At 30.9% G+C, this 12,971-nt stretch overlaps 1 protein-coding gene across 1 annotated transcript; it reads left to right on the top strand.

The window, feature by feature from the left end:
• Nucleotides 1–7,869: 7,869 nt before the first annotated feature.
• LOC124369392 lies at nucleotides 7,870–12,463 on the top strand. The gene is made up of 3 exons (XM_046827392.1): nucleotides 7,870–7,945; nucleotides 9,547–9,580; nucleotides 12,166–12,463. The coding sequence occupies exons 1-3, from the start codon at nucleotides 7,870–7,872 to the stop codon at nucleotides 12,371–12,373; spliced, it is 318 nt and encodes a 105-aa protein (XP_046683348.1). The 3' UTR covers nucleotides 12,374–12,463.
• Nucleotides 12,464–12,971: the final 508 nt, after the last annotated feature.

The raw sequence follows: 12,971 nt of genomic DNA, 5'->3' as shown, positions 1-12,971 counted from the left end.
TACAGTAGAGACTAAAACTGTGGAAAGGTCGACGAAGGGTCTAGACAGCTTTCTGACAAGACCCAAGCGGTAGGACGCCTTATTAGATGCGCAATAAACCTGCAAGTCCCAGATCCAGTAGAGTCGAAAAGAACTCACAGATATTCCAACACAGTTTTCCTAGAAAGGGGCACGTTGTCGCTGAGTAAGGCAAGGCATTTCTTCGAAATGATCATTAACTTAACAAAAGTCAGGTGTATGATTTACTAAAACTGGAATAGGAGGTTTTCACTATTTGAAGTTCGCACTCAAAATCTTTGACAGTCAAGTTATTTGATATTTAATTATTTCAAATCAAATATTAAAAGCTACATGTAACATTAATGAAATTATAATAGGAGGACTAGTAAAAAACATTGGAATAAGACGTTATTACTATCTCACTCTGTCACTCTAAATGTTACCAGTTATAAAATATTTATCAATTTCAAATTTAATATCAGAGACTTCACGCTACATTATTGAAATTATTAGAGGAGGACTGGTAACAAACATTGGAATAAGACGTTATTACTATCTCACTCTGTCACTCTAAATGTTACCAGTTATAAAATATTTATCAATTTCAAATTTAATATTAAAAGCTACATGTAACATTAATGAAATTATAATAGGAGGACTAGTAAAAAACATTGGAATAAGACGTTACTACTATCTCACTCTGTCACTCTAAATGTTACCAGTTATAAAATATTTATCGATTTCAAATTTAATATTAAAAGCTATACGCTACATTAATGAAATTATAATAGGAGGACTAGTAAAAAACATTGGAATAAGACGTTATTACTATCTCACTCTGTCACTCTAAATGTTACCAGTTATAAAATATTTATCAATTTCAAATTTAATATCAGAGACTTCACGCTACATTATTGAAATTATAAGAGGAAGACTAGTAACAAACATTGGAAGAAGACGTTATTACTATTTCACTCTGTCACTCTAAATGTTACCAGTTATAAAATATTTATCAATTTCAAATTTAATATCAGAGACTTCACGCTACATTATTGAAATTATAAGAGGAAGACTAGTAACAAACATTGGAAGAAGACGTTATTACTATCTCACTCTGTCACTCTAAATGTTACCAGTTATAAAATATTTATCAATTTCAAATTTAATATCAGAGACTTCACGCTACATTATTCAAATTATAAGAGGAAGACTAGTAACAAACATTGGAAGAAGACGTTATTACTATTTCACTCTGTCACTCTAAATGTTACCAGTTATAAAATATTTATCAATTTCAAATTTAATATCAGAGACTTCACGCTACATTATTGAAATTATAAGAGGAAGACTAGTAACAAACATTGGAAGAAGACGTTATTACTATCTCACTCTGTCACTCTAAATGTTACCAGTTATAAAATATTTATCAATTTCAAATTTAATATCAGAGACTTCACGCTACATTATTGAAATTATAAGAGGAAGACTAGTAACAAACATTGGAAGAAGACGTTATTACTATCTCACTCTGTCACTCTAAATGTTACCAGTTATAAAATATTTATCAATTTCAAATTTAATATCAGAGACTTCACGCTACATTATTGAAATTATTAGAGGAGGACTGGTAACCAAAACTGGAACTAGAGGTTATCACATCTGAAGATCGCACTTAAACCATTTTAGTCAAAGTATAAGATTATTTTCAATAAAAATCCCATAATACGGCCCATATGTTAAATTAAGAAAACTAAAAGTGGAGGATTAGTAAAACAAACTGGAATGGGAAGTTATCGCTCTCTCACGTCTGCACGTACAATTTTTATTAGTCAATATGTACGATTTTTATTAATTTAAAATCTCATATTATGGCCTAAGTGTTACCTTATGTTAATTATAAGAAGATTATTGGTAACCAAAACTACATTGAGATGTTATGACAATTTCACGACGGCACTCGTTAATCTATACGACTTTGTCTAATGGTGTTATTCTCACATTATAGCATAAATTTTACCTTATGTTAAGTTATCTATTGCTTGTAGATGACTTAAATGGCGTACTAATAAAGAACAACTTCCATTTGAAGGCGTCATTGAAATTTAAAACCAGAATCTTTCAAACTTAAGAGAATCAAAGGATTCTGTAATTAATAGTAAAGGCAAGAAACTGTTATATTTAATGGGAGACTTTCATATGATAGTTTTGAAAGGAATACCTGGAAGTGATATGAATGGTAATTACACTTCTGTTTAGCTCCTGCGCAGTTATGTCATATAGGGCCAAAGTTTACACTTAGTTCGCGACTTTGTGGTTGCCTTTCACCCGCCACTGGATCACATGCCAATCAATTAAAATTTTATTAAAAATTAAAAAAATGTGATAAAATTTAAAACTTCAGTAATAAGAATAAGTAGTTTCTTATATTACCCTCTTTATAATTGGAAAAAGAAATAAACCGTATTGTTATGCGATTGTCACTTAGGCTGCTCCAAATACCAGCTCTTCGAAGACAATCAACTAAACTTTAATAATATAATTGATTGAATTAAGATTTCAATGAACAATCAAACAAACGCTGCGATGATACATGAAAGGTAGATCCAATATTCAAACAACCATGAAATGAATTCAAATGTTACAACTTAAAAAAATTTTTGAAGTTAATAAATTGATTAATGAAAAGAAATTTTCATATCACGTTTTACTAACTTACATCGGAAAACGGGGAAGGTATACAACATTCTGCCAATTTAAATAAATCAACCTATGAGAGCGATTACAAGATTACGAATAACATTTAGAATTCAAATTTGTTTTACAAGGCGAAAAATAGTTTAAGAAGCGAAAAAGGGAGAGTAGAAAGCACATTCAAATATATAATATTAGTTTTAATTTAATTTCGGACTCTTTATGCTACTCCCAAAACATTCTCTTCAATTCGAACCAGAATAGGGCAAATAGCTCCAAAGTGAATAACTGTTTAATATTCATTCCGGTTACACAAAGAACAACGTGATTCAAGTAAGCCGAGCCTACCTAGTCTTAATTTGCCCAAGAAATCTGATTGTTTAATAAGTGGAAGATAGACACTCACGACCTGAACGTTCCACTCGCCAGTCTGTACGCATCAACTCAACCATTCTTGTCAGTTGGCCCCCCACTCAACACACGCCGTATCAACATTAATATTTGCCTCCATTTCACACTTACTTTTATTTAATATTAAATAAAATTTCCTTAGCTAGCATAAAAAGTAAATGATTCGATGTCATACTCTAGATTCTTCCGAGATTATTTAGGTTTCCTTGAAGGGTAGAGTAGTCTAATTCTTTCCAAACCAGTTTCGATGAAAAGCGTGCAATTTGATGAGTTAAAGACAAAATTGTTTTTCAAAACATTCTTTGAACTTTGAAACTTGCACCGAATATTTTTACCCCGTAAAAAAATAACTGACCCGACAACAGCACTAATAATTGTGAATTTTACTAACAGAGTCGCGTTATTGTCTTTTAAAAGACCCTCCTAGACTGATTTCATAACTCAATTTGATATTCTAGATTTGTTATGTTGTTCCCACGATATGTGTGATGTAAACTTGACCCTCAGGTATTTATCCTCACCTCGATCTCTGCTCCTAGATATCGCCACCTTTAATTTTTGCTTAGTTTTCCCCCTTTTCCGAACACTATTGACAGTTTTATTTTTCATCTATTAAAATTTTCAATAAAATCCCAACTTTCGCAGAACATTTTTATCCATGAATCGTAAAAACTTATTGCTGAACGCACTAGCACAATTATATATAAAGCAACAGATTCACTTTTATATTCCCTAAAATATCCCCTTCAGTCAGTTAATCCGGCAATACGTTACAAAGTAACCAAAAAAGAGACTCATTATACTACACTGTCTTAACCACATTTCATCATCTATTGGTCCTACGAATGTCTAATTACCATTCTTATCACTTTAGGATATATCACTCAGAACTATCATACAATAGTCTCCTATTTACTATAATTAATTCTTGCTTATATTGTTATTTACTGAATTCCTTGAATCTCTTAAATCTGATAGTCTTATTAAAAATGTATATTATCATATTGCTATTTTGTAGCAATATGCATATTTATTTAGGATACAAGCTATGCATTACATAACCTATTTGTTTCCAAATACTGTCTTAATCTAAGAAACTTCATATCGCACAATATAATTTAAATATTCAGGTAAAATAAATACATCTAAATTTTTTATATCCTCGTGCACCAAATAGAAATTGTCTGAGTGTATAAAATATTTAAGTATATTGAAAAAAGGAGATGGTAAATTGTTTGAATCACCTAAGTTGCGCCCAAATTGTGCTTGCCTACTATTAAAATTTTAATAAATTATCGGTAAATATCTATTCAAAATAAACTGTTTATCATTCTAATCTATAAATACTTCAGATAAAAAGTTAAAATCAAACTCAAGAACTAATTTTATAACTAATATTTTATTTACCTTATTTAAAGTCAACAAATAGTGAAAATCAAAATTATAAAGTCTCTTGAGAAAAATTTTTAAGAATATTTTGGATAGTTGGCTTCTGATCTTCAGCCACTCCCCGTAGCATTAAGATAGCCCAATGCATTATTACCTTTTATGTATAATTATTTAATGAATATGAAGTTAAAATTTAAGATACTAACAAACTTTCAGCTCCGCTTGTATTTGTAAGTAATATTTTTAATTTATGTTTATACGTTTTTATTAAATTTCCCTTTCAAATCGCTTCGGCTATAGGGGATGAAAAACCAATTGAATGGTAAAAATTGTTATTCTAGAATAAAGAGATTATAACTGATTCTAGATACACCGTAACGGTTGGCATCACTGTTTTTTTATCACTGTTATCCATAGTTATTTCCACGCACGGTTAAAGTCTGCTGTTAAGTCCATATTTGTATCCAAGCAGTGTATACCATAATTTTCTACTTTTTACTGTATTAATGTGATAGTTAAACATGTCACAGTTTGCTATTCTATGTGTTTTCATGCGAGTTGTTACTTAACAGTGAGTGCTTATCAGATCAATGTTTTATGAGAATATATTCGCAGTATAGTAAAGTTCAATTTGCCAAAGTATTTTACGGAATACAAAACATATTTCAATACAATTTTAACACAAAAACATATCAAAGCATATCATACCAAAAATCACTTTTGAAGGAAGTATAGTATGTGGGTTAAAATAAATTAAAAAAAGAATTGCCCCATAAATCAGGTGAGGTCTCATGATAGAGGGCTAAAAGGATTTTGTGGATTATGGGTAATGAACTTTGTATTACATTGTCTGAGACTGTGTAAAAGACTCAATCAAGAGCTAACTGATAGACATTTATTATTACAAGTTAAAAATAAAGTCACAATTTTGTTAGGGTTTTCAATATAAGCCTCACCATTCATACTCGAATGTCCTAATTTGAATATATATTTTCTTATAAGAAAATGCTATCAGCTCAAAGAGATCTTTTCCAAAATTTTTCGAAGTTACGCAAAAGAACTTGAAGCAGCGTTTAGATGTTTCCCACAAAATATTAAATCATCAAAACATTTGAAAATATCATTTACAAAGTTTACTTTACTTAACTTTAAGTATATCTCTGCAGTGGCAGTATATTGTCACATGTCAGTATATTTTAATTTAATCTCTATTAGCTGTTGGTTCCTTCTATTTTAAAATATAAAGGCGTGAAATTGTAATAGATTGAAACTAATGTAGATATTGTTCCTAAAACATTAATACAATCAATGTTATTTTATCATATACACATATAATATAATAAAACGTTTACAGGCACAATATAACACTGGACAGCAGTACGTCAGACCACGTGTCGCGTAACAAGCTTTGATGTAGGATCTTGCAAAATTAAAAGTTTATGGATCAATTTCAGATATTCCCTTGCCTGATAAAATTGGCTAACGTTCATCCATATCACACAGACGAACGTGGGCTATAACCGAACTAATCTTTAGTATTTGACATTTCCTTAGTATAAATGGAGGCTCATACAAAGTTTAAATGCCACAAGTCATTTCGTTATCGAGATATCATGAGAAAAACAAAAAGACAGACAAAAGAAAAGTTTTGCCTGCTTACTGTATGTCATATTTCAAGTCAGTAGCTCAATCTGTTTTTGATATATCCTGCGAAAAGTTAGGCTTTGTTGACGCTCAGCCACCTCCCTTGTTGTGATCAAATCCACAATGATACATAAAATAAAGGTTCATGCTACATTTAAATTATATACCTTAATTTGATTTTGTCATGTCGTGCGGGCAGAAAGATTATGAAGACATTTTTTCCAGACATAGTAAAATGAAAATTAATATGAACGAAATTTTTGCACAAAACAAACATCCACTGTGCGCCCGCCCGCACCGTAGCAGTCTGTGGAGGAGGAGGTCAAAGAGATTGAGAGGTCATCACCACTGACCACTGCTTACCTGACATATCCGGGTGTAGGCCCCACGGTTCCGGCTCTGTTATTGCGGCTCGGTGATGGGACTCCTAGTTCCGTCCTCGGACATGACGTAACATTATCAGAGAACATCCCCAATTAAAGCAGTTTATTATACTGCCACGCCTTTGAATCCCCAAAATACACTTTAAGAATGTTGAGTACAAAATAATAGTTATAGTTTACTTTTAAGAATCATCTGTAAAATTGTGATAAATGTTTATTTCAAGGAAGCGTTATTTGTGGTATTTCAAATTAATATTTTCAACCTATTATGATTCGGTTCGTGAGGGGAGGCAGTTATACTAACTCGTTGTCAGTTACATGGTCACTGATTGTTCTATGAAGCTTCTGTATTCTGTTAGGCGGTAAGTTAGAATCGGTACTACAAAGAGCACTCTAGTCTGTATTAGATCTCAAATAACCGAAGCTTTAAGCATCTAGAAATATGGGAATTGAGGGCCTACCATTCTCTCATCATATTAAAACAGATAAACTAGTGTGAAAGAAGAGTTGGAATCTTTGTAACTGACCTCCAGAGAGATGTAGGTCAGCATGCCTCCCCCCCCCCTTAATGTATTTTACGGAGGTACTGGCATCACGTTTCTAATCCGTTATCTAAAACTTGACTATCGTGGTCAACCTCACTAAGAATTCTAGAATCGAGCCTCACATTCAGATTTTACCTGCCCACCTTTAGCAAATTACAGACACAGTTTGAAAGAAAACGCGGTTAGAAAACCTGTTCAAACCATCACTGTTGCTTAAAACATTCGCCCGAACAATAATACTGCATATAAGAATTTTGACATGGTAGCGGAGTCAAAACCTGCAAAAATATACTTAATATATTTATGTGTTAAAATTTTCAAACGCGTCCCAAAGACTCGTTTTATATTCTAACCTACAAAAAATGTTACCATATAATACAATAAGTTTATTCTTCAAAAAAAATTGGATAATTACACCATAAACTATATTCATTCATAGTTGGAGATTACTCTTTAGAGATATCCTCATTATGTTAATTTGTTACATAATATACATGTCTAATGAACCAACCGTCATATCAGAGAAGTCACATCTTGTTTTATAGTATACCATTTAAAATCACCACAGTGTTAACAAGGCAATTGAATCTGAAAATTTTCCATTGTTCGTTTTAATAAGACTGATTGGTAGGTTGTCAAGAGCCTATAAACTCTTTTGTTTACTCAGTATGGATTCAGTCCAATTTGTGAATTTATTTTCTCCAAACTGATTCGATTATTTTAACGAATGACTCATATTCGTACGTGATCGAAGAGAAAACAGGGAGCGTATATAGTGACGGTTTCCACAAACTTCTTCATTCAACATGGGGATTCTGAAAGGTTTGTTATTGCTAGTGCTGGTAATTTGCTACGCATCTTCACAGGTGTACTATGGACCAGGTCAGAGGCAATCCTAAATTTTGATATTTGTAACTAAAACCTTATAACTGTTTAAAACAGTAGTAAATTGCTGTCGAAATTTTAATCATACGCATTAATAATATAAAACTAATAATTTTTCAAGTTGCCATTAAAAATAGTATATTTATAATAGTAGCTGTACGAGCTTGTGTCCTGCAGTGGTTCTGCCAAGTGTAAAAAATTTTGGGGAGAAAAATTTTTATTGTAGCAATGTTATTTCAAAGCTCATAAGTAAATTATGATACAAAAAGAAAACAATTCAACTTTAAAAACTGATTTATTTGTAATGTAGATGTAACATTTAACATAGTCGAAATTTTAATCATACGCATTAATAATATAAAACTAATAATTTTTCAAGTTGCCATTAAAAATAGTATATTTATAATAGTAGCTGTACGAGCTTGTGTCCTGCAGTGGTTCTGCCAAGTGTAAAATATTTTGGGGAGAAAAATTTTTATTGTAGCAATGTTATTTCAAAGCTCATAAGTAAATTATGATACAAAAAGAAAATAATTCAACTTTAAAAACTGATTTATTTGTAATGTAGATGTAACATTTAACATAGTTATAAGTCCAGCCATCACCTTTACATAGAAGAAAAACTTAATGTCTTTAATCTGCAGTGTCAAAATTTATTTGCAATGAAGCAAGACTGTGCTTTCAAAAATGAATACTTTAAGAAAGAGTTTACTTTAATTGTGAGACCCCAAGTTTTTATCTAATTATACCGATTCTCAATTATTCTTCAATTTTTTTTAAATATATTAAGTACTAATTTAAAATATTAAACATTTTTAAGATAAAATAAGGTGCTTTACCTCCACCAGATCAACCAACCAACCGGGTGGTAGTTTGGTGATGACATTGTATCAATCAGACTATACGTTTTTATTAAAAACATGCTACTGCACCTACAACAACACATGCATTGACAAATTTCTCAATCTAAAACTCCTCTAAGAAAGTTCATCTTTTAAGACGCTTTTATGAGTATAACATTCTTCTGGAATAACAAAGCCTATGTATAAGTTGGTTAAGGTTGTATTCAGATGAAAGAAATGATTGTGACAAGATTATAGGTAGTGAGTCTTGGAACCTACGATCTTTGCGATAAAAATTGATATATCATTTGACAAAGATTTTCAGTCACACAACTTGTAGAACTGATTTAAATAGCAATAATTTCGTACTATTATATAGTAAATCTCAAACAGAATTACTCGTATAATATTCAAACTATGTGAATTGGGAGTAAAAATGTAATTTTTCTATATCAATCTTTTGAACACAATACATAATTAGAACCAAATATAAAAACGAAGAGAATCCTTGCACATTAATTGCATTAATTGTCTAATCAAATATATTTATATCGTTGATTATATTTTGTAGAATGATTATCGATTCATTGTTTTATATCGCTTCCATATTTGACTATGAATTGACAGATTATATGTGCATTTATGATATATTATACCACATTTCATCAAAATAAATGTGAAAGTTTCTAACTTATCAGAATAAAACTTGGATGTTAAAGCATTTTTATTACTAATTTAATTGTCTTTAATTTACAGGAGTAGATGGACGATGGGGATATTATGTTTATGTGTAAGTCTTTTGTTACAAAAACTTTAATTTAGTCTATGATATATGTCATATTTAAGAATTTGAGGTTTAGGGTACTCAAATTATATCACAACTAGGCTTTCAGCCTCTAAAAGGTCCATAACTTCGTGAAGTTCCAGGCTCGTGAAATGGACATCGGTCTATGGGAGGTTTCGGCCACTTTGCTTTGGGGTACTAAACCTTCCCGCGTCAAGAGCCTTTTGGCCTTGTTAAAGGTCCAAAACCGCTCCTAGAACCTCACAGATTTGCACATTATCTAATTTAAAACAGCAACTTCTGACTAATCGACTACAATATAACAGTAGTTATACGTTGTATGTCTGGGTTGCTCTGAAGATGGGGCACTGTGCACTTAGAGATCAGAGGTTCTCAGCAATCAGGCTGTAAAGAACCTGGAAGTAAAATTATATTATATATATATATATATATATATATATATATATTACTAATGATTATTGGTATCACACGTGCATATAGTTCCAACTTAGAATTTTCTACTTGCACTTACCAGATTAAAATACTACATAGTTGTAAGATTAGATTGGAATATTAATACACATCCTTTGTACCATGAAAATATTTTTAGCTGTCCAATATACACCATAATACGTGTAAATTATAGCTTCACTTCAAAATTACCTTAAGATAGTCTTCGGGAAAATGGTTCAGGGTTTGGAAACCGACTGCTTCCTTGATTTTACCATTTACCTAAACAACAACCGTTGAAACATTTTCAATTACCATTAATAACTATGGACGTAAATAGGACAACGCACTGATGGATGTTTGCTTATAAAACACAGTTATATAAGTAAAATAATAGTATGCGTTATTACAGTAAATTTAGAAAATTAATTTTACCTAGTGTGAAGAAAGTCATTAAAAACCTAAAGTATTGCATGTGTACTCGTATATCAGGAACATGAGAAGAGTTCTAGGTTTGGCTAAAATAAATTGTGTTTGAAAAAGTATTTATAAATGCAAGTCTCATAAAAATCATATTTTAATACTGCTTTTGTAAAGGGAAGATGACAGTGGTGACAATTACTAGTCTAAAATCACTACTCTAGAAAATAAAAAAAATGCCCGCAGTTGATGTTTCAAATCAGATGTTTTGGTAACTTTAGACTTAAAATAAGAAGAGCCTGATTGATACCTCAAGTGAAATAAATATACATTGTGATTAATTTTAATAAAAATATATATTTCAAAGATTGCATCCTGATCGCAATGGAAAGCATATGTTTCGAAATCTATTTAAAAGTTCAAATAAAAACACAATGGGTTGACAAAACTACATGGACAAATATTTTAGTGTATTTTCAATCTCAATTTGATAATATAGGAACAATATTATAGAACTTCAGTCAAGAGCTTAGAAACAACTTGTATTTCGTTTACAACATGTCTTATAAAGTTATCAACACTGTCCTGGTTATACTCCTGGGCGAAATAATATGTCTATAATCTAAAAAGGATGATTATACCAGTGTTGCCCAATGCATGTTTACTAGCAAGGACGTGTTGTTAGATTAGGTAACAGATGGAATAAAATAAAAGAAGCGCTGCACACTGTCACCTAAAAATACTAACATTTGGTTGCCAGGGCCTTTTCTACATTTTTCATTCTACTCTATGGGTTTTTAAATTTCCTCCTTTTTGCATTAATGAAATAAAACAATCATATTCAACTAATTAAAATAATTTTACTAAATATAATTAAACGTATTACTGAGGAATGTAATCACTAGTTCAGTTTCATATGTAAGTAAACGAAAGATATAAGTTATACGATTATACAGCAGTAACAAAATAAACCAAAATAAACAGTTTCAAATTATTAACAACACCTTAAACTTATAGACCAAGAGTATGTAAGTGTTTAATAAGATAAATATTTACTATATACCTTTATAATATATAGTTAATATATAATATATAGTAGTCCTTCTATAAAGTAATAACTCGATGATATATTTATATATTTTCATACTATACTCGTGTTTATTTAAACACACTTTACTGCAGTATAAAATTTAAAACAAATTGTCATTAAAACAGGATGATCATAGTATATAATAAATTTTCGCTTACAAACTTGTTATAGAGACCTATTAGTTGTAAGGAATAGCTGCTTTTTGATATTTTAATCTGGATTTTGCAGGGCATTTATTTTTAAATCCTTTACTAATTTTAGTATTTTATAAGTACATAGCATTTGTGCATTCATAATACGTGATAGTAATATTATATTTAAATGTGGGGGCTAATAATTAAGTTTATGATTTCCTTTCAAGTTTATAATTTCCTGGTTGCATTAGATGCTTTGGTATACACGTAACGCCCATAGAGTTGTAAATAAAGGTTGCACGTGAAGTATTAAAAATCTGACAAAATTAAATTGAACTCGTTACAGCATTTTACATTTTTTTTAAGTATTAAACAACAAAGGTAATGAGATAACTGGTAGTGGTTGCGGTAGTAACAATTTGTATTAGTCACAAAACCGCTTGTTAAAAAAACATTACCGTGAATGAGGTATGATTTAATAGATTTTATTTGTTAAGGGGCCCAACTTATGACTACTCTTTCTTGGATCCGAATTACGTTGGAAGACGTTTAGGCTGCAGAGAGGGCTGTGTGAGGATCATGTCCGGCTGTTCGTGTAAGGGACCTCCAAGCGGACCGAATTACAATTCGGGCTCCGGATCTGTGATTGTCACGTCATGGACACGACCACCCAGGCGCAAACCTAAAATCCCCCTCTTGTATTAAATATTATATTTCTTATTTCCACCTTGTTTAAGATATCTGACTCTTTATTACTGATATGGGTACAGTCTTAATAAACTATTTAAAATAAAATTTTGTTTTGTGAATTAATACCTGTTAAACTAATCGTAAAGCGAAGGAGAAAGTTTCTTAAGTCTCTTATTTCCTGTACCATTAAACTATGGCAAATTTCCGAAGTAATGCTGCTCCCTTCGAGTCCACTTAAGTTGAAGACGTCAATAGCAGAACCAAAATAATACTTCAAAACCGCACTACTCATAATTGTGTTACAGAGATTTGATTTAGTAAAGCAATAATAACTAAGCAATGTAAAAGTGTTTAATTGTTGCACGATATAAAAACAATCCCAGTAAACAATTCAGGTAACTAATACAGCCGAATGGTACTTTTATATCTTTTTGTGTAGTTAAATAAAACTGTTTAGTATAAAAGTAAACAGTTTGTCAAATTTTTTTATAAGTAGGTACACAAATGAAGTTTATTCCTACAAAACATAACGCGTTACCAAATCATGAAACTTTCTACAAGATAGAAAATTGTATGTGAATATCGTAAGTCAAAATACGTACCATTATACGAG

The sequence above is a fragment of the Homalodisca vitripennis genome, chromosome X, assembly GCF_021130785.1.
Source record: "Homalodisca vitripennis isolate AUS2020 chromosome X, UT_GWSS_2.1, whole genome shotgun sequence".
NCBI classification, from domain to species: Eukaryota; Metazoa; Arthropoda; class Insecta; order Hemiptera; family Cicadellidae; genus Homalodisca; species Homalodisca vitripennis.
This window is presented reverse-complemented; position numbering and strand designations above follow the sequence as displayed.